This window comes from Xenia sp. Carnegie-2017, unplaced genomic scaffold, assembly GCF_021976095.1.
Source record: "Xenia sp. Carnegie-2017 unplaced genomic scaffold, XeniaSp_v1 HiC_scaffold_1, whole genome shotgun sequence".
NCBI lineage: Eukaryota > Metazoa > Cnidaria > Anthozoa > Malacalcyonacea > Xeniidae > Xenia > Xenia sp. Carnegie-2017.
The window spans coordinates 2,381,878-2,409,104 of NW_025813402.1; the positions used below are offsets into that span (position 1 = coordinate 2,381,878).

General features: G+C 31.2%; 3 protein-coding genes and 1 long non-coding RNA gene across 6 annotated transcripts; 3 read left to right on the forward strand and 1 right to left on the reverse strand.

Annotated features, from left to right (window-relative positions):
* The first annotated feature begins 1,246 nt into the window (after nucleotides 1-1,246).
* LOC124443192 (nucleoporin NDC1-like) lies at nucleotides 1,247-4,992 on the forward strand. The gene is made up of 17 exons (XM_046993731.1): nucleotides 1,247-1,258; nucleotides 1,981-2,045; nucleotides 2,121-2,192; nucleotides 2,265-2,301; nucleotides 2,384-2,435; nucleotides 2,553-2,685; nucleotides 2,755-2,847; nucleotides 3,005-3,086; nucleotides 3,235-3,390; nucleotides 3,496-3,635; nucleotides 3,760-3,816; nucleotides 3,903-3,966; nucleotides 4,088-4,146; nucleotides 4,233-4,274; nucleotides 4,445-4,547; nucleotides 4,702-4,753; nucleotides 4,830-4,992. Exons 8-17 carry the CDS (start codon nucleotides 3,047-3,049, stop codon nucleotides 4,891-4,893), a joined length of 777 nt encoding a protein of 258 aa, XP_046849687.1. The 5' UTR covers nucleotides 1,247-1,258; nucleotides 1,981-2,045; nucleotides 2,121-2,192; nucleotides 2,265-2,301; nucleotides 2,384-2,435; nucleotides 2,553-2,685; nucleotides 2,755-2,847; nucleotides 3,005-3,046; the 3' UTR covers nucleotides 4,894-4,992.
* Nucleotides 4,993-6,124: 1,132 nt separating this feature from the next.
* Nucleotides 6,125-9,523, forward strand: LOC124445129 (fukutin-like; the record flags this gene model as incomplete). The annotated part of the gene is made up of 7 exons (XM_046995872.1): nucleotides 6,125-6,208; nucleotides 6,286-6,489; nucleotides 7,082-7,335; nucleotides 7,461-7,723; nucleotides 7,904-8,037; nucleotides 8,914-9,041; nucleotides 9,226-9,523. Coding segments are annotated over 7 exons (1,290 nt in total), but the record flags the coding sequence as incomplete, so codon positions are not given.
* Nucleotides 9,524-9,918: 395 nt separating this feature from the next.
* Nucleotides 9,919-27,201, reverse strand: LOC124443170 (protein kinase C-binding protein NELL2-like). 2 transcript variants are annotated; one of them, XM_046993712.1, is made up of 16 exons: nucleotides 26,517-27,201; nucleotides 24,193-24,333; nucleotides 21,838-22,334; nucleotides 20,332-20,406; nucleotides 19,712-19,748; nucleotides 18,822-18,998; nucleotides 18,297-18,395; nucleotides 18,019-18,120; nucleotides 17,631-17,723; nucleotides 17,418-17,513; nucleotides 15,860-15,955; nucleotides 15,637-15,732; nucleotides 11,510-11,605; nucleotides 11,271-11,367; nucleotides 11,033-11,152; nucleotides 9,919-10,479 (listed from the first exon to the last, which is right to left on the reverse strand). In XM_046993712.1, exons 1-16 carry the CDS (start codon nucleotides 26,602-26,604, stop codon nucleotides 10,422-10,424), a joined length of 1,968 nt encoding a protein of 655 aa, XP_046849668.1. In that variant the 5' UTR covers nucleotides 26,605-27,201; the 3' UTR covers nucleotides 9,919-10,421. The 2 variants fall into 2 exon arrangements, with proteins under 2 accessions (XP_046849668.1, XP_046849658.1); XM_046993702.1 differs by having other exon boundaries at nucleotides 11,253-11,367.
* On the forward strand, nucleotides 11,754-23,849 carry LOC124443202. 2 transcript variants are annotated; one of them, XR_006947537.1, is made up of 4 exons: nucleotides 11,754-13,068; nucleotides 13,310-16,560; nucleotides 22,261-22,315; nucleotides 23,628-23,849. It is a non-coding gene; the product is annotated as an uncharacterized LOC124443202 (long non-coding RNA). The 2 variants fall into 2 exon arrangements; XR_006947540.1 differs by having other exon boundaries at nucleotides 11,776-13,068; nucleotides 15,098-16,560.
* Nucleotides 27,202-27,227: the final 26 nt, after the last annotated feature.

Genomic DNA, 27,227 nt, shown 5'->3' on the forward strand with positions numbered 1-27,227 from the left:
ACGCAAGTTAGGATGTTACGGTAATCTTTGTGGAACTTTACATAAAGTATTGGTTACCTTTTGAAAACGCGGGCACTGAGCACGTACGGCGGCTAAATTTGATTTCATTAAATTTTAGTGTTTTGTCATTAAAATATTTAAAAACTTGTTTTGCAAGATTTATTTGAACGAAAACGATCTGATGGTTTGTGTTGATTGAAGTGGAATAACTTTATTTAAAGATATGGATTTCCTTGCAAATCAAGAATGCAGTATCTTGCCTCCAACTCGTGGAGACTCGAATCGTGTTGAAAGAGTTAGACAGAGATCAAAAGCAGAAAAATTCACTTGGTTTGCTCAAAATGTAAAATGTGTTCTTATATTCAGACCAATTTAAATACACTGGCTCTTTTATTGAACATTCATTTCTTAAGCATGGAATTTTCCTTTTGGGTAATTGCTGAATATGATTTATTTATGATAGGAATATCTTTGGCGCAGTGTTGTTGCTTATTTATGGTTTATGTTCCTGCTACCGTTGATATCATTCATCTACAGAGCAGTTGTTTTGTTCAGCATAAGACATCCTTATTTATGGTTTACAGGTGATGGTTTAATATTTAATATTGAATAAATTGGTTGTTTGTTTATTGTGGTGAAGTCTTAATTGATGAAGAAGCAAACAAAATCATTAAAAAGGTTAATTTAAATTTCATCAATTTGCTGAATTACTAACTTTATCATTTATACTTTTATAGACGTCTTCTCAAAATTTTTATCATTTTGGGACGTATTTATGTTTATCATTGTGTTAGGAGTAACTTTATCTCCTGTTGTCTTGCTTAATGTGAAAATTTGTTCAGGTAAACAGAAGGTTACATAGATGGAACAATTTTCAAATGGATTTTTACATGAATAAGTAAATATATTGTTTTAGTTGATGTGAGATGCTCTGTTGAAAACTTTTCTGTGCCATTTTGTAACCTCCAAATGATCACTCATGCAACATTTTCAATACTTTCCACTTCTCTTGCTATTTGCTGTATGATGTCGTTCACACTCTTTGATGATGCTGTTTTAAAACAAAACTGCACAAAATTGTAAGTAGATATTTTAAATTGACTGCTGTGGAGTAAGACATGCGTACTTTCAATGACAGTTATTTTATTTTTAACTTTTATTTTGTTCATTTTATATCTTCTATAGTTCAAGTGATGATGAACCATATTTATGTATTAATGAAATTACTTTATTTCATTATGTTTTTGCATTTATTTTGGTAAGATACAATCTTTATGAATTCATATTTGCATCAATTTTATTCTAATAGAATTTTTTTTATTCTTTAATAAGATTTTACCTCAAACAAAGTATTTTAGGTTTATGACTGATATCATCCCATGAACCAGATGATAATTATATGAATTATTTTTCAGTGATTATATAGAGTACAGTACTTTGATCACATCAGATAAACAAATGTACATTTTAGTGAACTAGTTTTAGGGGCTAATTACATGAGCTTGGGTAGCCGGGATTCAGCAAAGCGATAAATGATTTTGGCAAATGCAAAAGATTAAACACTAATTATCAGATTAATCTTCTTGAGCATTTTCATAATATTCTGACTTAATAAAGACGCAAAGAATATGAAATGAAACCAACTAATAAGGCCAAATTTTAGAATTCAACAGGAATGACTTGTGATGCTAAATAACAGTTGTAATTTTTTCGCTTGAAGTTTTGACTCTTTTTAATGCTTCAAAATCCTTTCATCAAATCCTTGCTGAATTCCGGCTACTTGGGCTCATGTAATCAGCCCCTATTCTTTAATTTTTATTACCCAACTAACAGTTTTGTAATCTATCTTATGATTTTTCACTCCACTCTAATTATTTTCTAGTGTGTAATCTTTCATGCACCATAAGACTGACAGTTTTTAGTATTGATCAACTCTTTTTTAGAGTTTTATATGACAATGGTTAAATTATTCTTTTCAAGGGTGCCACATACTCATTTTTTATTTTAAAAACAAGGAGTACCAAATCAAATTTCCTGTTGTTCAAGTTAGTAATATTTTTATTACTTGCTGAGGTTTGAATGTCTAAATGACATCTCTTATCAATTCTGTTATATTTCAGAGAGAAAGAATTTTCCGTGTTAAAGCATGTCTTTTTCCATGTTTTCATCAAGCTACAAATATCTGTTTCAAAGTAAATATTTCAATTTTTAAACCCATGTAATTTTGAACATTTTTTGATATTTTTCATGACATACAATTGCAGACTCTCCTGTTTGTTTACACAGTTTATTTTTTCTTTGGTCAGTAAACTGAATTAAGATAACATTAAGTACTTTTTAAACTTTTTTTAATGGTTTTGCATTATTCCTGTCTTTACTATAGGAACTTACATAAAAGATTTTTGTTCTTCAATAACTGGCCTCCTACAAGATAGGTATGTGAGTTAAGTTGTCTCAACAATTAAATTTTATGAGGAAAATCCAAATTTAAAAATATGTTTACAAAACGGAATGCATATTTTAACAAAGTGTTCATCATTATCTTTATTTAGGCAGCGCCAACCATTAAATTCACTCATTGGTTTTATTGATTTTTATCTCTTTTGGTTCTGTTTAATAAGTGGAGCATTCATTTTATTTGCTTTGCAATTAGCAAACAAATTATTTATAATTGTTTATACAGAGGTAAAATATATCTTATTTCAGTGGTGAGAGATTGCCTCCATGAATAAACATGTTGGTTTGATTTTTCAGGTATTTCGGTTTCCTGTTCAGTCCACATTTTCTGAAGATTCTGATCAAACTCTTCCTGTGGCCTTAAAATGTAACACTTCTCCACTACTCAAGGTTCATTTTCTCTGAAATGTAACATTTCTCAATTTGTTTTCACTCTTTGTTTATATTTTAATAATAAATTCCCATATTTTGTACATCTCAATATGAATCATCATGTTGCAGCTAAGTGTCTTTGCTTTGAAGAAATTATGAAAATTTTCTCTTTCAGTATCTTGCATTTAATGATCTCAGTCAACTCTCACAATATTCAATGACAAGAAGAAAACAAATTTTTTCTTTAAGTATTCCAGGTTTGGTTTTATGGTAAATTCTCAAACAAATTGTTGCTTGCGAAAGTTGATTTTATTCTCAAATGTAATCCAAATCATCTATCCAATTGTATTTCCAGATTTTCATTGGTGTCATTTCTGGGATTTTTCTTTTTGTTTTTTTATCTAGGAGGTAGACCTTTGAATTGGTTATGGATTTCTGAGGAATGTCTGACATTGATGAACGATCTTCAACAACGACTTTATTTTTATGTCAATCATTACAACATGACGATAAGCAAAGACCAAAAAACAGTCTTAGAAACTCCATCGCGTCATTATCAAGGTATTTACATAATAAACTCTCGTTAGAAATTGAATCATTTTAATTTTTTTAAGTTGTTTGGAATTTTGGTTTTTGGAGAATGATAATGTTTTGATGAACATTTAGAGGTCACTCCTGCTTCAGTGGAAACATTTTTTTCCAATTCTGTAAAGTCACGCGTTAAAAACATCTCATCTTTACAAAGTGATTCTACACACAATTCTTCTACACAGAAGCATTTAGAAGATCTAAAACACAAGAAAAAGGTTCTCAAAAGTTCTATTAATAAAATTCGAATATTTATTATTGCAAAAATAAGTAATTGCAATGTTTAGTTTTAATTTATATGTAGAAAATTTATAATGGTGTTAGTTTTTTTTGATTTTGTAGGTAACTACAATGGAAAGAATAAAAAACATACCTTTCATGAAATACCTCATTAAACCGGTACAATTTTCAAAGTCAAACAAAATTTCCTTTTGAATGATTATTTCGTTTTGAATGATTATTTATCAATAATAATTACTTTATAGATGAATGAATATGAAATGGAAGAAATATTCTTTGATGTTCAACTACAAATTTGGACCGCAGAAGGTTAGTTTGGGATCAAACAAATAAATAAAGCATTTTTTCGAGATTCTTCTTCGCGCAATGTTGAAAGATAGTTCCACTGTAGATTTATTTATAATAATATTTTTTTCTATATTGTTTTTAGGTATTTCCAGACTTGTTGCCGCCTCGTATTCAGAAGATGTTTTTGGCGTTGTGCAGAGCGTACGTAGCATCTATCTTTTGAAGTTGATTGCTAATGATTTACTGTCTCTTGTAACGATAATTGTGTCGTTTTTATCTTTGATCAGACATTACCCTTCATATTAACATCGCTATTGGAGCTTCTACAGGTTAGCAACATACGCAAACAGAAACTTTACAAGAAACGCGTCTTGTGAAGCGCACATGTCATGGAATCTTATTTTTATGTGTAGATATGGAGAAAAAGTGTAAATGATGTGAAGGAAGCTAAATAAAAACCCACAATACCACTACTTTAATATGATTTTATCATTTTTAGATGGTAGAAATTTACTTAAAGAAGTTGACAAACGAAGAATTGCTGAGTCATCAACGACCACAGCCAAATGAAATGAGAAAAAGTGTCAATGTTTTAAGAGATAGTAAGGCTGAAATAGAAAATATTTTGTCCTTAACTTTGTTTTCGTATTTGGTGTTCGTGAACTTATTTTCGTTACTGAATAATCATATGAAGTTGTTCTTGGAATGGAAATAATTTTGACAGAATATTTGACACTTTTTCTTTGCCATTTGTAGCATTACGCTCTTCAATTTACAGAATAACGAAAACATTCCAAAACCATATAAGGTCTTTAGTAGAGGTCATTTAATGAACTTGGTGTTATTAACATACGCTAAGCCGCATTTTTCATTTAATCTTGTAGTGACGTGGAATTATCGACGAAAAACAGGGAGTTCTTGATCAATTTTCTTAAGTTTCTAGCATAAATACATTTACATGTGTATATGTAGTTTGAACTTCAAGCAGAAGCTGTTGAATATTTTGTGGAATACTTTTATAAAATACAACTAAATGTTTTGTTTGAATTTTATTGTTAATATTTGTTACCCAACTACCATATCCTCACCATCTTACCACGACCCCTCTCCTACCATCTTGACTATCATCTTCATAACTTTAGATGGTAGTATGAAAATGCGACAATCATCCTTGACCTTTATGATTTATGTATATTTCAATAAAGTGGAAGTTCTTAATATGATGCTGATTCAGCAATATTTTAAGGTTATGATCATGGTAATGCACAGAATAGATACATACAGAAGGGCCACTTCCATTGAGTTCTATAATAACTGGAGCTCATTTCTGAATTCTAAACCAAAATTCAGTCAAAATTTCAGAATAAATGATTAGATGGAGCAATCCGTCTAGCATGAAAATGACGATTCAACCCAAAGATCGATACAAAATGTATTTCTCTAATCTTTAAGAAAAGATCAAGTTTTAATATGTGATGGTTTAATGTCCCGATTATTTTTCTATTGTTACTTTTGTTGTTGTCGACGATATTTCTGTGGTTTCAGATTTACATTTTCCATTCAATCAGTTTTTCAGGGCAGGTATGTAACGAGAGCTCTTCGCACTTCCGTAAACTTTGATAGATTTGGATATTCAAAAGTCATGTTTGGGAATGGTAGTTGGGAGAAATTTCTCAACCCATAAACTGTAGAAGAGGGCCATTCCTCCACCTGACCCCCTCCCACCTGTTCATTATACACACATTTTCCCCATGCAAAATAATTATTTCCATCAAACATTGAAAATACCCCCAGTTCATATTTTGAAACAGGATTTGTGTCTCTGTAATCATTATTTCTTTTATTTAATAAATTACTCGATCAACCCTTTCTTCCTCAAATATTCACTTTTCATCTTTTTTTCAATGTGCCACCTTTAATTTTTTATCTTTTCCAAATTTTTTATTTTATAATTGAAATAAGACATTTAAAATACATGACAAATATTTTTCAAGTAAACATGATTCAGCATACTTTACACCATCTTAAGTATGCCAAAATGTGTTTGCTTTAAAAAAGTTTGTTGTGTATTTTAAATGTCTTATGAGTATTGTGCTACTGCGAAGTTATGGTAGTATTGAAATACTTGAAATTTGTTCTTCTAGCTGCAAATTTTAAGTATAAAACATTAAACTGTTAATTTAATGGAACTTTAAGCTGTTCACACTGTTATTTTGTAGGTTTTACAAAAGAAGAGAAAATAGCAAGCCATAAAAAATTACTCGTAGGTTAAAATTATTTGTTCTACATGAATGATAAATAATGAATACAATGTAAAACTTATTTTCAAAAATGTTTTAGACCCTTCTTGAGAATTTCCTAGCAGTATGCTCATCAAATAATGTTGCACCATTTCTTATTGATCATGTAATCCTGCAAAGTATTGAAGAAAATTCAACAAGACAAATCACATCAAAAGATACCTGTCGTCATCTTTGTCAAAAACCTTGGATATCATTAGCAGTATTTGAAAACAACTTATACCCACACGGACTCAATAATCATGTGAGTTTTTTACTTTGCATCCCCTAGACACTACTAGTGTCCATTATTAGCAAATTTGATCCTCATACCATGCCTCTTGCCTCCCCCAGTGGCTTTGTGGCTCAAACATTTTGTGAGGGGCCAGTTTGAAAATGAAAATGTTGCCTTTTAGAGATATTTTGTTTCTCCTCTTGTTAACAATCATTACTTTCAATGGAAAGAAAAAGTATAATAGTTTTGTGGAGTTTAATTAATGATGGAAATTCTCAGAAAAATTGTCACAAATAGCAATTAACTTTTCTAAAATGGTAGATTGCTTTGAAAAATGTGTTTTTATCAACAAACAAACCTTTGTCAACCCAAGCCATCAGAATCAGGACAGACTGGGTAGGCTACATCTTTCCTCTATTTTTTAATGAAATTGTTGACAAGCTTTAAAATGCCACAATTTCTCCCTAAAATCTCTTGAAACTTTGTTACATGTTTGGATCATCCCCCTCCCCCCAAATATTGACAGCTTTATAAACCATATTGCTTTTATGGCATATATTTGTTACATTTGTTTTTATGTCCAATGAGAAACGAATTTTAGGAAATTAAATTTTTTATCTAGATATTAAATTCTCTGAAAGAAGGAGGAATCAAGTGTATTGACTTCAGTGGCAAAGATACACGAAACATAAAATTAAATGGAACTTCAACTAAAACTGTCCCGTTTCATTATTTCTTTTCTCGTGATGACGTCACAATTCACGTGATCATATTGTATAACCGAGAAGGACTGGGACTTTGGTTCGGAGCATTATCAAGGAAGACTGTTGACATTTATAGATTTACATTGAATGAAAACGAAGGACTTCTTGCGAGGTGAATGTATTGTTTTAGAGAACGTCTTTTTCGAAAAAAATTCCATAAATGATCAAATTGAAAAAAAATTGCCATTTAGATGATTTTTTTCGGGTTAAAAATTTATTCCGACTTATTTCCCGCAGGTTTTCTCTCTCTACTGCGATTATTGATGGTTTTACGATGAGAATGCCTTTTCCTGTCAAGGAGTTCTTAAAGAACCTCGATAATTCTCGTTTTTTGCCTTGCAATCATACAAGAGCAAGATTATTTTATTCTAAATATGGCGATGATACAAGTTTTGAAGCAAGAAAATTTAGAAAAAGAGGCAGAGAAGTCTTAAAGATAGCCAAGCTTGCGTTAGACAGACTGGAAATAAGATTTTGGTTAAGCAGTGGAACATGTTTAGGTTCGTGTTCACCTGATAAAATTAAGTGGATTTTTCTCTGAACAAAATCATAAGTACGACACACAAAAGACTGTTTGTAATGTTATAAACATTTATCTGTGCTAAGTCTGCAAGTCTTTAAGTCGCATACAATCATAATATGTTAGTTTGTGTACAAATATTGTTTGATTTTTCTTGAAGGATGGTTTCGTCAGTGTAATGTAATCTCTCATGGAAAAGATATGGACATTGGAATATGGATTAAAGATTACGATAAGAGACTCATTGATGAATTTCAAGAAAACGGATTGTATTTGGAGCATTTGTTTGGCAGGGTTAAGTTTCTGAGATAACTTTTCTAAAATAGTCCTAGAAGCTCGTTCATGCAATGTCCAATTTCTCAGGAAATCTTGTAAAAAATGAAAGTTTTTCATTCTTGTTTATGATTTATTTGACGTTTTTACATCCCTGAAAGGGGGGGAGGTATTTTTTATACAAGCTTGTGCAGCATAAGATATTCTTGTTTATGATTTATTTGACGTTTTTACATCCCTGAAAGGGGAGGTATTTTTTATACAAGCTTGTGCAGCATAAGATATTCTTGTTTATGATTTATTTGACGTTTTTACATCCCTGAAAGGGGAGGTATTTTTTATACAAGCTTGTGCAGCATAAGATATTCTTGTTTATGATTTATTTGACGTTTTTACATCCCTGAAAGGGGAGGTATTTTTTATACAAGCTTGTGCAGCATAAGATATTCTTGTTTATGATTTATTTAACGTTTTTACATCCCTGAAAGGGGGGGAGGTATTTTTTATACAAGCTTGTGCAGCATAAGATATTCTTGTTTATGATTTATTTAACGTTTTTACATCCCTGAAAGGGGAGGTATTTTTTACACAAGCTTGTGCAGCATAAGATATTCTTGTTTATGATTTATTTGACGTTTTTACATCCTTGAAAGGGGGGGAGGTATTTTTTATACAAGCTTGTGCAGCATAAGATAAGAAATAATAATAAATATAACAAATGCTCTGTTTGAATTATCGTCATGGCCTAGAACATTTGAACTTTGTATAAAATATCTCACAATTGTTCATAAAATACCAGATCATAACAACTGATAGTGCTTTTCATCTTGATCTAGCATTTACTTACAGTTCTAAAAGATATTTAATGTCAACTTTGCAACATTTTCAATTGTCTAGATTGAAGACAGTTTTCAGTTGTCGTTCAGAACAATGGACGACATCAAACTTGATATTTTCTTCTTTTATGAAGAAAATGGCTACATGTGGAACGGTGGTACTCAGGCAAGGACTGCCAAAAAATTCAAGTAAGAATGACATTAATTTTTATTGCAGATCTTCATTATACCGTTGTTAGCTATGGACTCAAAGCAAACATTGGTGATTAAATCTCCCTGATTTACTGCGAGCAAAATCGATCTTAAAAATTTGTCAAGTAGCATCGAGTTAATCGTCTAATTTCTCATCGTTTTATTGTTTCAATTCTTTCAGATATATTTTTCCCAATTTTTCTCTTTGCTGGACGGAGTTTCTTGACTTGAAAGTAAGGGTTCCTTGTGAAACGTTATCTTATGTTGAAGCAAATTACGGAAAATCGTGGCCACAGCCAATCAAGCTATGGGACTGGAAGAAAAGTCCATCAAATGTTTTTGAAAATGGCAAATGGAACGAGAAGGAACTTCATGATGTCATTCAATTCTTCGAAATTGAATAAAAGAATTGCAACTTTCTGAATTAATACTTATTGAAGATTCGTTCAGTAAGAACAAGAGATAGCCGACCTCTTCAATGAATTTGTTGATTTCGTACATTTATTACACGAATACTTCATATTACAACTGGGACTGCGGGGCGTTTCTACGATCAGTTTGGCAAAATTATGAATGTCCGAAGGCAAGCACCACCCCGGAAAAGTTGAAATTTTAGCCTTAGATAAAGCGTTTAATGCTTTTAAATTTAAGGCTTATAGGGAGGGCAAATTTACTTTCATCACGAATAATTTATATCTGTGGAGAAATTTAGGATGGGTCTAGCGATTCGCGGTCTATGATAAAACTATTTGAAACCTTTGATGTACCTAGGCCACCCTGGTTATCAAGTAGGTTTTTTTTGAAATCATATGCCTTATTTCAGCCTAACCGAAATATTTTTTTTACCATCGAAATGTAAATGGAAAGGAAACCGTTTTCCTGATATTTTTCTTCTTCATTTTACAATTCTCTTAACATAACAAACTCTGTAATTGATTTGTTTTTATAGGCAACTCATTGTCAGTTAATGCTGTTATTTAAGTTAGTAAAATCCTATTTCATTCGTTATTAGATTAGAAATCAAAATATCTCCAAGCGATATGAGAGCGTGGTTTGTATAGATTCATCATTGTCATTATTTGTGAGGTTTGCTTGACAGAACAATCTTCGTTTTAACATTTGTCTAATATATGTTGTTATTTTGAAAAATAGCTACATTCTGTAAATACTTATTTGATATACATCTTTGAACAACAATTATACAATTATTTGAAATCTGATTCGATATTAAATCTAGCGATTATTTAATGGTTTTCTGTTAGGAAGTGCTTTCTTTAATGCGATGGCTATCACGAAGCGTCGATTTGTTCGATGAGTTTCATATCCAGTAAAGTTTCATTCTTTGTCGCAATGACTTTAAACCATCATTTGGCCTGATTATTCGCAGTAATAGACAGTACGGTAAGTTGTTATGTATACAGTTCGATACTCAGTCCTAAAAATGTAACATTTGTAAAGTAACATGAAACATTTCAATACTGAAAGATGTTCTAAGATTAAGCTTCATTTGCAGGTACCCACGTCCTTCAAGAAAAACAGACACCATGTAATCTTAATGGTATGGTATGCAATTCATCATTTTGATTTTCTTTTATTGTATATTACCATTTTGTTTGCCACTAAACGTTAATTTGAGTTAGTTCAAATTATTAAGGGACTATGCAAAAATAACGAAGTCGAAAAAGATGTTTGACATTTATTTTTTGTTAATATACGTTGTAACAGTGTTGTGTTTCAAAAAAAGACTTTGCAAGCCATTTTTAAAAGCTTATTGTCGTCAACTCACCTATCAAAACGCTAGCAAATACATTGACGAGTATATTTATAAAAAAATTGTCTGCAAACAAATTAGTACGATGGATGATGTTTTTGAGTTGCTAGATGCTGGTATAAGGATAGTGGATAGTTGCTGGTATAATATAATAGTATCTCAGTGAATACATGACATTGGAGTGTATATTGATCGTTGATGATGTATTATCACTTACTTTTTTTCCCTACACCGTCTCAATCCTGCTGGATGAAGGCACCATTTGTGTAAACTTCTTGTAATGGGAATATTTTGTATTCTCTTGTGAGGAACTACACGTGTTTTGTAGATACAGGACCTTTATTAATTGTGCAGATAGTGTTGTGAGGTTAGTTATCAAGGGAAAGTTGTTCAGGTCAAATGAACCAAACAAATACTATCAATGTAGCCACTAATACCTCATGTATTTCATGTACCTTCTATCACACGAGTTCCCATAGAATCCCGATGGACACACACATTGATTTGGGGCTACGCATGTGCCCCCATTTTTGCAAGTCGGTCGACATACCGCTGAAATATATAAAGCAGTTAATGCTGAAAAATCACACACTTTATATGACCGTAAATCATATATGACCGAATTCTGTAAATCGCTATTGCGGTGTTTCTTCGAAATAACGTTTTACGTAAAACGTTTTCATTTATTACTTACGTGTTGCACATCGCAGTCCAGAATATTTATGAGAACAGCGACAAACGTTTTGTTTTACACATCTTCCCTGATTCAGGCAAACGGGATCGCATTGAACTGAAAGAAATTGTCGATTACATTTAAAACAATGTTCATAGATTTTACTTGACTTCACTGTGAAACTGGTTTTCTAACTATTTTCTAATTATTAGTATATGTTAGTAACTAATATTTTCGATAAACTAAGGACATTTTTTAAATTTTTAATATGCTTCAGGGGCCGGTTACGCGAAGCATGGATAATGTTATCCATTGGATGGCAAAAGTCTTCAAGCTTGTAAAAAAAGGTGTTTATATTTTTCTTACGACAAAGAAATTTTGTAATCTTCGAAACAATATTTTATTTCAGTAATTGTTCAGTTCGAATCTTATACTTTTCGCTTTTTAAAAGGTTTTATTAAAGTTTTAAAAAAACTTGCTATCCAATGGACAGCGCTATCCAGGCTTCGTGCAACCGACCCCTGTTATGTAATGATCAATAATATTCTCTCATATTTAGCAATATATTTATAACTAGCCAGTAAAGTTTCCATGAAGCAACAAAGCTGGCTTTGCAATGTTTGATTTTTTGACCAAACAGACAATGACATCTTTGTAATACATAATTTTCTTCTAACAGCCATCTGACTCATCATTAACGCGATTAATTTTAAGTCCTGAAAGCCAAATTCCAAAATAGGCAAAATAAACATATTATAAGCTGAACTACTGAAAAAATAATGAAGCTTGTAAAGAAAAATAGAATTGTCGATGGTTTTTATCCCATAGTAAAAATGCTTGCAAAGTCTGACACATTCTATATTTCGGATACTTCTGGTAGTTTAGTACTTAATTTTGTTTGCAATTTAAACAACCTGTCGTCGTCAACAAATAAAAAAAACGTGACAACAGTTTGTAATGAAATGTTCCAGAAAGGATATTTAACTTGAAACATCGCAGAACACAATTCGAGAAATGTTAAGGCGATGCAACATTTATTCAGTCAAGGTCAAGTGTGGTGATTCAAATTACTTAAAAATTTTACATTTCCTGCTATGAATCATTTGCGTGTTTCTGTGTAAGGGGTTTACATTAATCCTTAATCAATTTGTAATATTTCCGGAATAATTTCAAGGACATGACTGCTTTGTTCGAAGCCTAATACTGACAGATTAAGGTCAACTATCATCAGTAAACATTTTTGAAAAGAATCAATAACAACCAGCCGTCTGAATGAAGACAACCTCAATATCTTCTATGAGAAATTATGAAGACAAAATCACTACCATTCATCAGAAATTATGAAGAGTGAAGACGACATCACTACCTTCCACCAGAAATTATGAAGACGACATCACCGTCCATCAGAGATAATGAAAACAAAATTACTGACTTCCATCAGAAATTATGAAGAATGGCATCACTACCTTCCATCAGAAATTATGAAAACAAAATCACCACCTTCCATGAAATATTATAAAAGAGCGTCGCTACCGTCCAACAGAAAGAAGAAAGAAAACACAGTTTTCATATATTAAAAGGTATGAAGGAAAAAATATTTTTCACTGAAAAATACAAATTTGTTGAGTTATGAAAAAACATATGTACGTCAACATAAACAAAGCATTTCTGAGGCTTTTGCCGTTTTTAGGAACATTTTTTGTTCTTTAGGCACGATTTGGTAGTAGCTTGTGAGTGTCAGGGAAATCTTAAAATTGCTTTAAGTATAAAATAATTTTAACCTATAAAACAAAACGTCGAACTTTTTATTCTTCATTCTAGGAGTGTTAGCTAACTTATTTCACGAATGTAAGCGAGGGAAGATATGAGATAAGAGAAATTTTAAACGAATATAATGACGAATGATAATAGTACTCAACGATAACTTCTTTAATGTCACTTTTTTATGCTTATAGCTACTATTTAAAATTGGATTAATAACCTTGTTGTTCAACATCTTTGGCGACTTATCAATACCGATTTATAGAGTACAGGAAATGTTAATATTATTAAAGGTTTTGCAGTAGAATAATTTTAATGCGATTAGTAAGTTCACTGCCAGCTTCTTTTGTTATCTTACAATATCCAGTGTGGAAGTCAACTTATTTATGATGAAATATATTAAATAACAAGGAAAAATTAAAGAAAATGTTCAGAAATTAGAAAGGTGACATTAAAATATAGCGATATGCAGTGTACACTGCAAAATAGGCTTAAATGTTCTGTTTTTGTGACTTTTATTGTCAGTTGATATTGTCTGTATATTTTTGATGAAAAATTGAATGCGTTAGAATATTTCAAACAACCGAAGGCCTTTGGAGGCTTGATGATAAATTATAGCTAATGATCATGAATATGGAAACAAAGAAATGAGTTTATCATGAAAATAAAATAGAAACTGTTTCATCAAACATTTAAGTCATCTTGGAAAAGTTTATTAATTGTTTTTCAATAAAAATTATGTATTATTTTCGTGTATACCAAAACTGTATCTAGTACAAAGTAAAAATTATTTAGACTTTTTGACTTCTACACACGTCAATAAGTAATGTAAAGTCTGATTCCTGGTAAACAATTTTCAAATTTTATAACTTGTCATCTGATGGTAACAAATGACACCGCTATTTACACTAAATATAGTTTCCATTTCTGTCACGCTCTGTAATAAGTAATGCCAAAAGATAGCTATCGTGTGAATTAAGACAATATCTAATAGCCATTATTGTAACAAATAAAAAAAAACGAGAAAGATAAATTGCCTCTATCGTAACAAAACTTTTGTCGTCAGCAAATTACCCTGGAAATATTAATTTTAGCTAATTTCTTACGCAAATTGTCTTCCCCAATTGAAGGATTACTGAATTATTTCTCTCTAAAGACTTTGTAGCTTCAATGATTGAAAACTTGTCCTTTCTATACTTCTGCAGCTAAGTTGCAAGATCATTGGTTCCACTATGCCAAGACGTAATTATGCTTTGTTGTTATCAAGACTTTTTCTCTTAACATGCATGGCTAAAATCTCTTGTTTAAATATCGCCTTTTATTTAATAAAACATAACATTATTCACATGCGCACATTTAGAATTCACTATTTTTTGTTCTGTTTTGAAATATCAAAAATTAAGAATTATGTTTTATCATAAAAGTCCTGCGTTAAAAAATGTTAGGAAAGCGCGTTGAAAACTTATATTTCGAATGCTTTCCCACGAAATAAGCAAAGTTCCTCTTTGATGTGATGACACAAACTGGACATATATAAATAATGAAGAGATCCTGTTTATTCAAGCCAGAAAAAGTTATTAATTTTATCATGCACACGTCACAATAAAAATATTCTGAAAATATGTAAAATTATAGTTTAAAAAAAGAGTACATTAAAATATTTGACGAAATAAGTTTGGTTGGATGCTATCCAATCCTTTCTGTTGAAGGTACTGTGGTAAACATACATTTGAATGCTATCCATAATTTACCCTAAAGTGGAAAGTATTGCGTGCAGAAATTTCAACAATCAGAAAAAATACGCCAAATGCAGAGATGATTAATGAAGACAAGACTGTTTATTTTTAGAAACATCATAGATAAAGAGAAAACTGTCTTTCCAACAGAAGAAATTGTTAATAAAGAGATGACTGTCCATTCAGTTAAGAAGAAGAAATTGCTTATGAAGAGAAAACTGTCTGTTCTCTACAGATGACTTCATTAATGAAGAGAATACTGCTTGTTTCCAAGCGAAGATATCAATGATTATCATTGATGACGACTGACTTCCAATGATAAATTATTTTGAAGATCTCAATTTTGAACATCATATTATCCCAAGTGAAGAAAATCAACTGAATCATGGACGCTGTATTTTATGTTTGTCATCGAAATCAATACAAAATTGTAAAAGTTAGACAAAGGTTTTAAGCACATCTAAAGCAAAACAACTAGTTGGAAGCTGTATATTACTTCTTGGTGTTGCTTTCTCATTGAAAAACGAGTTAAAAATAACGTCTGTGAACTTTACACACTACTTTTTTTAATATCGTCTCATTGTCAGAATATCAACAAGTATCTACATCATTTGCTGTGTTGACTGCAAATTTCTTAACCATTTCACTTACCATTTTGACAGAAAGTGCCACTCGTCTTGTTCGGACATGAACACCTGTTTGGAAGTCTGCATACTCCTCCATTTTGGCATTTTGGACGACAAATTGCTGAGAATTGTAAAAGTAATTGATGAAAACCAAAACAAGTTGTGCTCTGCTTTATATGATTCAAAGAATATCATAAAATGTTTCTTTTTGTTGTTATAATTTCACGTAACAATGTAAAAAACCTTACCAACATTACAAGTTGGTCCTGTCCATCCAGATTTACAATTACATTTGTTGCTACCGTAACATACTCCACCGTTTAAACATGCTGTTTTACACGCAGCTGTAAAAAACGACACTATATTAAAGTAGAAATCTCTACATTTTTTAATTTTCAAGCTGTTTTTAAGTTCAGACGTTTCTTTAATGCTATCATTCGCAGGCTTATGACAACATCGGATCTCGTAAATGGACTGGCTTTCAAGCTGAGTTTATGTAATAGTTATTTGGACAAAATGAAAATATGAATTTAAGAGAGTAAATCTGCCATTTATGATCACTTGGTCTGAGTAAATGATGCCTTTAAAAACATCAGTATTTTCGTCTAATTTACAGTTTTAAATATGTAATAATCTGGTTCATACGACTTTTTACGACTTCTGTGCGTTTGTTGTAAAATTTATGTTTCTTTATGTTAAGAAAATTTCCAGTATATAAATATTTGATAATAATTTGTGAATCGTTATGTAAAGTCCGTAAAAGAAGAGAAATTTCCTGGAAAATGTAACCATTACATGATTTCTTACATGACGCTCAACATTGAAGTTGAAAATGGTGGCTATTTGGATGAATTAAATCAATGCTAATGTTTACTGATGTATTTAAAGTTTTAATGATGAAAATATGCATTTAAAAGTGGACAAGACAACGCCTTTATGTAAAAAAAAGGTAAGTTTTGAATTTTTACAGAGTTTCAAAACAACAACTATTGACATGTGATGTGACTGACTTATCCATATAGAGCTTATCGCTTTGTGTCAATTTTAATCTGTTTTTATTCATTTAACTGTAAAGCGTTTGAACTATGATTGCTTTAGAGGAACCCCTAGCTCTAAACTTTAGTCGAACAATATTTATACTAAGACATGTTAAGTTTAATGTTTGCCATTGAATTTATGTGAAGATTTTACACGTAGCAAGAAAAATAAATAAATCTTGAAAACGTTGAAGTTCAATTTTTAAATGGTTAGGATCAAATTTTGTACAAATGATGACATAATAATAAATAATCTAGACTGCATTCGTAGGTAGAAAATTGTCATTTTAGTTACTACAAATGAGAAGAGATTTTTAAAAATAATTTTTATCACTGAAAAAATTTTGTTAATTTTTTTTGTTTGTTTGTTAGTGTGAAGCCAAATATTTTCTTATACTTTAAGTTTTCCTAAAGTAATCAAATAATAATAGTAATAATGTCAACTTTTATAATTTTTTTTTTCATCAGTAAACATGTGATGCATCTATAAGTAACAAATTTGCTGTAACAATTTATGACTATTGTTAAAACCCCAATTGATGTTTATTTACAAATAAGAACTTGCTGTTTGCTTCAAAGCTAAGGTTCTACATAGTAAGCCTGTTCTACTGTTACCAACACAGCTTTTTGTTGATACATATTACTATTCTTTTGTGGCTTTAATAGCAATGCCAGGGATCCATAATTGTTATTAAAACTCATGTAATTATCAGAAGTTGGCTTTGTGCTTTAACTTTTCATTTTTTTATAAGAATATAAAATTAATCACCATATTGACATCGATGTCCAAAAAATCCTTTCGCACAGAGGCATTTGCCAGGCAAAATGCATCTGCCTTTATTTAAACAACTTGGTCGACATATAGCTATAATATAAAAATAGAAATTTACAACATTTACTTGGTGAAAATTAAGATATCTGTGTTAAGTTCATAAATGATGAGTTACTTTGGCAATATGGCATTGGTTTACTTAGTACTTACGTTTACACAAGGGCAAATTATATCCTGCCTTGCACAGACATACATTTGGCTTTATGCAGATACCTCTGTTTAAACATGGTGGAAAACACAATGCTAAAAATAACATAAAGAAAATGGCTTCAAATACAGAAAACAAGGATAAAATGGTTGTAATTACTGTACATTGGTAGAAAATGTGCATAATTATAGTAAATGGGGATAAAATTGCAAAAGAATGGTGGTAGATCGGGATAAAATTGCAGAAAAATGGTGGTAGGTGGGGATACAATTCCATAAAAATGGTGGTAGAGGGGGATAAATATTAAATTGATAAGTGGAAACATGTAAATATTGAAATGATCCATAACTATGTATAAATATTTACTGTTTTTTTCTTTGTATTCCTCACCTTTTTCACAATTTTTTCCAGTATAACCTTTCAAGCACTGGCACGTTCTACTGTATCTTAAACATTTACCGCCATTTTTACATGGTTGTTTACAAAATGAAGCTGAAATATATGGAGAAAAAACGTCATAAAGTGAATTATCATGAATGTTCAATTTATATCATTTGTCAGTGACGAATTCAGCGTTTGGCAAAATAACAACGTTCCCTTTTGTTTTTTGAAGTATTTATAATGTTGGTGTAGCAGACGTTTTGTCAAAGGCAGAGTTGTAAACAAACCTCTCTTTTTTTGACAGTTCCCACCATAATAACCCTTTTTGCATTCACATCTATTTCTAGCAGCACAAACACCATTCAAACATCGCTGTCGACATTTGCCTGTCATTAAAAATATTGATTTAGTGACGAAAAAAATTATACATGTGATTTTTTCGCTATTTTTCGAAGAAAAAAGGCATTTTTCACTTTGCTTGTAAAGGTGACTGCCTCACAAACCTTTTTGCTATCAATTTTATCGTGATACTTAAACTTATGAAGAGAGGGCTGATCCGATATTATCTTAGTAAGTAATATTTATTTTCTACAAAGCTTTGCGTTAGCTAATGATTTGTTGAAATTTTTTATATGTGAGCAATTTCTACAGATATGCCGTTTTTAACAAACTGTGACAGATTGTCTCATAATTTCATTACACCCTCTGCACTATTTACCTCTAGTTTTTATTTGGTAAAAAATCGTTTTGATCATTGTCATCGATATTATCGATATATTCGTTCATTTTAATGATCAATAAATTTTACAAACCTGGACATGCTACGTTAGTACTACATGATTTTTCATCTGATTGTTGCAGTAAAGCTTGGCATTCTTGTTCTGATTTTAACCAAGAATCACTTGTACACATCTTAACCCGTCGTTTTATTCCCCCTGAACCGCAAGTTTTACTACAAGATGTCCATGTTGACCAAGTGTATTCGATTTCTAAACAAAAGAAGTTCCTATTCTCAAACGTATAAAAATCATTAATATTAATGTTATAATTTTTTATATATCTCATACTGCATTATTATTTTGTTCAACATCAATGTAAATCTACGTAATAATTTATATTTTTTTCATAGCTAGTTTAGCTATTCACCATAGTTATACAACATAGTTATAGACCATAGCTATACACCATAGCTATACACCATAGTTATACACCATGGTTATACACCATAGTTATACACCATAGCTATACACCATATTTATACACCATAGCTATACACCATAGCTATACACCATAGTTATACAACATGGCTGTACACCATAGTTTTACACCATAGTTATACACCATAGTTATACACCATAGCTATACACCATAGCTATTCACCATAGTTATACAACATGGCTGTACACCATAGCTATACACCATAGTTATACACCATAGCTATTCACCATTGTTATACACCATGCTTATACACCATAGCTATACACCATAGCCATACACCACAGCCATACACCATAGCCATACACTATAGCTACACACTATAGCTATACACCATAGGTATCTCAAAGTAAAGCGAAATTGAAATCAAAAAGCATAATTAAGTTGGGGACATTTCAACTGACTTGACATTTTTAAACAGGTTGTTATTTTGCGATTGCTTTTGTTGAGAATTGTTATTAATAACGACATCCACAATCATCTCTACCTTCTTCTCCTGAGCCAGTGATTGGTTCCTTTGTATCCTGAAATATGGCAATGAAAGTAGACGTTATTTCATACATTTCATTTTGTTTGAAGGAAGTCTTGTGTTTTTTTACTTTAAATGTTTTGTATTTGAGCAAACAATTATTAAATCCTTTTCTGTAAGGTAAAACATTCATTAATAAATATTTACGACACTCTAAAAAGTTGCGTCATGGACAAGAAGACAATATTTAGCAATACCCACAGCACTAAACCACTAAATATGTTTGTGCAATGATAATTTATATTGTTAAAGACGTGTCAATTATTGTCAAACCAGTTTGAAAGATTTTATCGAATAATTTTTTTGATATTTGTTTTCTCTTCATCAATATAGTATTCTTAATGACCGAATGATGTGGAATTTTTGTACTTGTTGAAACGTAAATATGAATACAAGAAGGTCACATAAACTATTGTTTGTTGTTGTCATTAGATTGTACATGTTATGATAACCGCAAACCCGACATTTATATATGGGAAGCTCTTATGGTGTAGGATCACAATCTGTATTTTGCATTCATGTACAATGTTTAGAATAATTTTTTTATTGAAGGAAATATAACGATGTATTGAACATACATATAGATTGTTTATCTTGCACTGTTTTTCTCCCGTCGTGAAGTCATAAGATATAGATAATTCTTCGATATAAAACTATTAAAAAATTGAAGCACATGTTATCTACGCTGACATTTTCAAACAAAACAAAATATTTTCAACAACACCGAAAGCACCACAAAATTAACAGTAGCAAGTATAGTTATACCAGCTAAAGAAACACTACCATCTGCAACAATAACTATACCATTAAAATATACAACAACACCATCTGCAACAATAACTATGACATTAAAATATACAACACCACCATCTGCAACAATAACTATGACATTAAAATATACAACAACACCATCTGCAACAATAACTATGACATTAAAATATACAACAACACCATCTGCAACAATAACTATGACATTAAAATATACAACAACACCATCTGCAACAATAACTATAACATTAAAATATACAACAACACCATCTGCAACAATAACTATAACATTAAAATATACAACAACACCATCTGCAACAATGGCTATAACATTAAAATATACAACAACACCATCTGCAACAATAACTATAACATTAAAATATACAACAACACCATCTGCAACAATAACTATGACATTAAAATATACAACAACACCATCTGCAGCAATAACTATGACATTAAAATATACAACAACACCATCTGCAGCAATAACTATGACATTAAAATATACAACAACACCATCTGCAACAATAACTATGACATTAAAATATACAACAACACCATCTGCAACAATATCCATGACATTAAAATATACAACAACACCATCTGCAACAATAACTATAACATTAAAATATCCAACAACACCATCTGCAACAATATCCATGACATTAAAATATACAACAACACCATCTGCAACAATAACTATAACATTAAAATATCCAACAACACCATCTGCAACAATATCCATGACATTAAAATATACAACAACACCATCTGCAACAATAACTATGACATTAAAATATACAACAACACCATCTGCAACAATAACTATGACATTAAAATATACAACAACACCATCTGCAACAACTATGACATTAAAATATACAACAACACCATCTGCAACAATATTCATGACTTTAAAATATACAACAACACCATCTGCAACAATATCCATGACTTTAAAATATACAACAACACCATCTGCAACAATAACTATAACATTAGAATATACAACAACACCATCTGCAACAATAACTATGACATTAAAATATACAACAACACTATCTGCAACAATAACTATAACATTAAGATATACAACAACACCATCTGCAACAATATCCATGACTTTAAAATATACAACAACACCATCTGCAACAATAACTATAACATTAAAATATACAACAACACCATCTGCAACAATAACTATAACATTAGAATATAAAATAATACCATCTGCAACAGTGACAATATTTGTGTAACACTACGGTATTACCAGTAGCAAGCAATAAAACTTGATCACAATTAAAACATTGTACCTCTTTTTTTTGACTAGGCGAGTATGCTCCCGTATTTAGATAAGTTGTACCATTAAGGTCAATGTTGTCGACATTATTTAGTGTGAAATTCTGCCTTCCTATTAGCTCGCAATCAATATAAAACGATACGAAACCGTCTCCAACACTGAATGCAAACCGATGCCACTTTCTATCAATAATGTTGACATCAAACATCCACCAATGATTGTATTTTCCTGCCTGCACATAGTGCAAAGCTATGGAAGACTGTGTGACTTTAATACCAAGCTGTAGGTTTTCATTTGTGTCGTAAAATCCCACCAAGTATCCTTCTGTGTAATGGATGTATTTTGTCACCACAAAAATGGTAAAGCTGGGTGGAAAACTTTGCCTGAATATTGTCTTTGTTGATGATGATTGATTTTTGTTGGTTTTAAACTCTAGAGCGTATTCGTGTGATGGTGAGAGGCCGAGACTATTTCTTTGTGGTTGAAAATAGGTAAGCAAATTTATTAAACCTGAGGAGAAATATAAAAAAATTATCGACATCATTCATGTTCATTGTTTCAGATTTTGAAATTGACATTAAAAAATCAACAACTACATTTCAAATTTATTTCTTCTGTGATCATTTTTACAAAAGTCGATTTTTTCAATTTTGCTTTGAAAGTGATGCTAATTATCTAAGTTGATTGGAGTTAAAGTGATTGTGTGTGAAAATATAAGCAACAGTAAGGTAGTATGCAAGATGATCAGAACTGTGTTTTTGTACTTTCAACAATATCTACTTTCTCACATTAAAATCATGCTAGGAACATTTGTAAGTGTATGGTTTGGAAAGAAAAATAAAAGTTAATCAGGAAATTGGAAGTTATTTTGGCTTAGAACTGAATAAAAACGCCAGGCAACTTGGTTTTCCTACTGTGATAGTTTAAGTCCCCATAACCAGTAAAGTATGCGAGTGATTTGTATTGTTTTTTGTAAACACTGGAATCGAATTTCCACAAATGTTTCCAATAAAATGAACGAAATTGGATGCATGCTCTGGCATACAGCCTGAAAGTTTGGTATATATTTTGGTCTTCATTTGCTGTAAAAAAATACATTTCTAACGAAGTATATCATAATAATGATCTGAAATTTACGTCACGTGGCAAAACTTGTGGTTTGGCAGCGCAACTGTATGCAAGACACCTTAAAATGAGATACGATTTTAATTAATGAATGAATGTGAAAATTGCGTATTAATAAAATATACTACAATCGGGTTAAAGATCGTTGCTTAGAAGGTTGTTGTTCCCAAGCGTAGAACGAATTAAAGGAACCTTTCGAGGATTAACTAATGCCATATATGTTATTATGTCGTTCTCTTCATAAAATGTATTAATATTTTGTGTTGAAACAAACTCAGTTTGACTTGGCCATATGGTTTTGAGAAATGCGATCAAATCAACTGTGCAGATACGTGGGGTCAAACTATCTTCCCTTCACTGCATGCAAGAAACTAAAAATAATCTTGTAATATATCGATTATAGACAATCACATGACATGCTGTATGCGATTTTACTTCATTTCTATTCATGTGGCGTCTGTTATTGTTAATTTTCTTTGTTATTAACCTAGTTTTATACAATTTTTTATTTATCTGCCCTATTGTTTCCTTATTTTGTTTTGTTATTGTCTTTAATATTGGGCGTTATATTCAGAAACGTTTCTTCAAAGAGACTTCTTCATTTCCGTACAGAACTGATTACTTACTTTTTAAAACAGGAAAAAACACTAAATTTTATATATTGCTGCATTTATGTAGATTTTTGATGCAGAATTTAGACGGCTGCGACACTGTTCAGCACCTATTTGTGTTAGTGACGAGACTGTGGATAGTTAAATTATGCTTCCCAATCCCTAGCTAACGTAGCAACACGTATTTTTCCTTTGTTGGAGATAAACTTTTCTCAATTCAAATGTGATGATGTATTTCAAAACACGTATTGATTTAATTAATAAAATCGTATCTTATGAGCATCGAAAAGTCGCTACCTTTTTTGAATGAAGCAACGGAAGTTTGATATGATTATGCATAAGATAAGATTTCACTTCAATCATTGGTCATTGTTTGATAATGTTAAATCATATCAAGCTAGGCAGCAATTTTATATCTGTCATAAGTCGACAAATTCACATCGATTATAAATTCACTTGATTGAATAATGATTTTTGGAATTTTTGAAGGTGTTTTTACCTTCCGTTTGTCGTGTGATTTATATTTTCACTACTGTACGTTTGTGCGACAATTATGAAATAGTTAACATGGAACCTCTCTAATATTCACCAACTTCGGAATAATATAAAAATAGTCTTGTTTTTTTACTCACCATTGCATTCATAAGTATTGCATTCTCGTTTTGATATTGTCTCCCCTTCACAATTTCCACTTGTACAAATTCTTGTTCTATTTTGTGATCCCCCTAAGCAGAAGACTGAACACGAGGACCATTCAGACCAAGGTTGCCAACCTGTAAGAATAAACATATGTATAAACCATTGTGTATAAACTCGTATAACTAGCTTTTGTTTGAAGTCTTACACATCTAGCTTTAAATTGCTTTCCATTTTTTAACAATTTTTTACATTTAACTTTGTATAAGTTAGACATTTTATGTTCACGGCGCTAGAAAATTATTGTTGGATTGTTGCCATGCAAAATTGATGTAAAATATCATGTATATTGTCTTTTATGAAAGGAAATAGTATATCTACTATTTCTTTCGCTTTTACTTGTCGTTGAATCTGGTTGAATCTCTGAAGCTCTATGTTTAATATGTGTGTGCGTGTAGTATAATAATACATTGAAAGAACTTGATTTGCTCAAAGGCTAGAACATCATCCTGATAAAATATGTCAAGTAAAGAGTCTCATAAAGTACCAAGCCTAATATATTATGACGTATTTTCTCGAATCTGAGCTTTGAGATAAAACATTTTTATGATTACTTTGTTGCCGAAATAAGATGTTGTAGGTTTTTATAGAATTGGATGAACTTGGCCTTGTTTGGTAAAGTACATCTTAAGTGTAGGAATCTATTTTTGTAAATTGGTTTTTTTATACCAAACGTTTCAAAATTTCAAACATTGTTCAACAGATTCATTCCTTTCATCTTTCCAACTCATGCATGGATGAAATAATTATTGTATCTGTGTTTAGTTTGTAAAAACTATTCTGACGATTCAGATTTAGTTCATCAGAAACACTTCTTAAAAATGCAGTAGCATAGTTTATATTAACGTGTCTTCTACACATGACTATCGTACATATCACCAATGAAATATCTAGAACTTGTCTTCTACTCATGGCTATCGTACATATCACCAATGAAATATCTAGAACGTGTCTTCTACTTGAACTTTATAAAAAAATATAACCTTATCATAAAATTGTGTTCTGGAACTCACTTATTTGTCACCAACCAATTTTTTTTGTAGAAATCCTGCGTAACATTTCGTAACATGTTCAACTTGCAGTTAAACATTACTGAAACAAATTTTCAATTTGCGATGAACTTATGCAACTTAAAAATGCTGTCAAAATTATAAATGACTACCACTGTGTAGTTACCACCTCGGCTATCAATTTGTAGCTCCACATGCTAAAATAAACTTTTAAATTTCTCTACTTGTCATCTACGGTATTTAATGTCATGCTCTGAATTTTTGCTCTTCAGGATAGGATCATTTCTTCGGTGTCCTTTTGTCTACATGTAACGTTTACATTTAATGCTATAACTTGTTTATTTTTTGTTAAGAAGCAGCTTAATAAACTGTTTGTGAACGTTTTAATTATACCTAGTGCATTGCTACAGAAGAATTGTTTTGCTAAAAACTTCTTTATCGTCACATTTTGTTTAATCTGATATGAAATCCAAGCTGGAGAAATTGGTTTCAATTCCCATCGTAATACATGTCCATATACAGCCAGGTAGTATTCACAAAAACAGATGTTTACAATCTATTGATAAACGAGCCGACAAGAAAAATGACCCTGTATAAAAACTATTATCTCAAACGGATCTAGATTTTAGAACCGTTTTGTTTTTCATGTTGGCAATGAAATTTGAAAGAATGTCGCCATAATGTCCCGTTGTAATAAAAATAATAAACACGTTATGCGCAGGTAATGATAAATATTTCTTTATGACACGCTGAATGAAGCTAAATTTGCTGCTACTTTTTACATAATTGATGTGAAAAGCGCTAATTTATTGCAAGGATATGTTTTCTTTGTATGGAATTGAGTTGACAGTGTTGACCTGGCTAAATAGCTTGAATCTATGAAACGTTATTTACTGGTACTTTGAAAGCCCTGTGAATAGTTACCAACTACGTTTCCTTCATCAACTCGATGTGAAACTAAGTCGGTTTTCCAAACTACATTCCATTTTGATTTCCTGCATGTAGGTCATAACCGTTTCATCGCCGTCATTTCTTTTTCCGTAAATGCGTGCTGGACACTAACGATTTTGCTATGTAGTGAATAGTGCGGTATTCTTAGTCCGATTAGCATAAAACGCGCCCAATTACCTATTCATGATAGTACTTATAGAAATATCCATAACTTCCGCTAGATGTTACTATGGATCTTGTGAAACGTATCCAACGCACGAATTTTACAAAATAATTATTTATTGAACAAATTTACTCACCTAAAGATGCCAGCACTTCTTCTTGATTCTTAATAGATGGTGAAGCTGTACCACCAGACTGGACGTTTAGTAAAACATGCAGTGCCATTTTTGCTCGTACAAACTTAGCAAATAACAAATAAGTTTCGTCTTTAATGACCTCTGTGTTACATAAAGACGGAGACCAAATCCGACAATGTAAAAGATTGATTGACTGCTATTGGCATAAATATCTTCAATAATCTTGTGCCCTTTTAGAATGATGGAGAATTTAAAACCTCCGGTTTTATAATCTCGTAAAATGGGATCAGTGTCTACTGTTATAGCTTTCCCAATTGCGACCACATGTGCTCGTCTTGTTCGCTCTGCCAATGAGAGCTGTTTCCATCCATCGAGCATTGACTCAGGACAAAAACCATAAATGCTACGAATTAATAAGATCAAGAGAAATCCAGATTTGACAACATGGAGTGAGATCATTGTTTATAAGATTTAAATAATGTTACGTCCGACTTGATATGTTAGCAGCTTGGCTGTGGAATATACGATAACCCACTCAACATGTCTTTATATTTGCCTTAGTTTGAATTCATTACTTACGCAAAAGGATTTGATGACACTTGAAGGATTAAGAGAAGGATTTGAGTGGTCTTGCTTGCTAATCGTGCAGCGAACATAAACTATTACAGTTGCAATATTATATCAATGTGTCAAATGCCGAAATAATACATT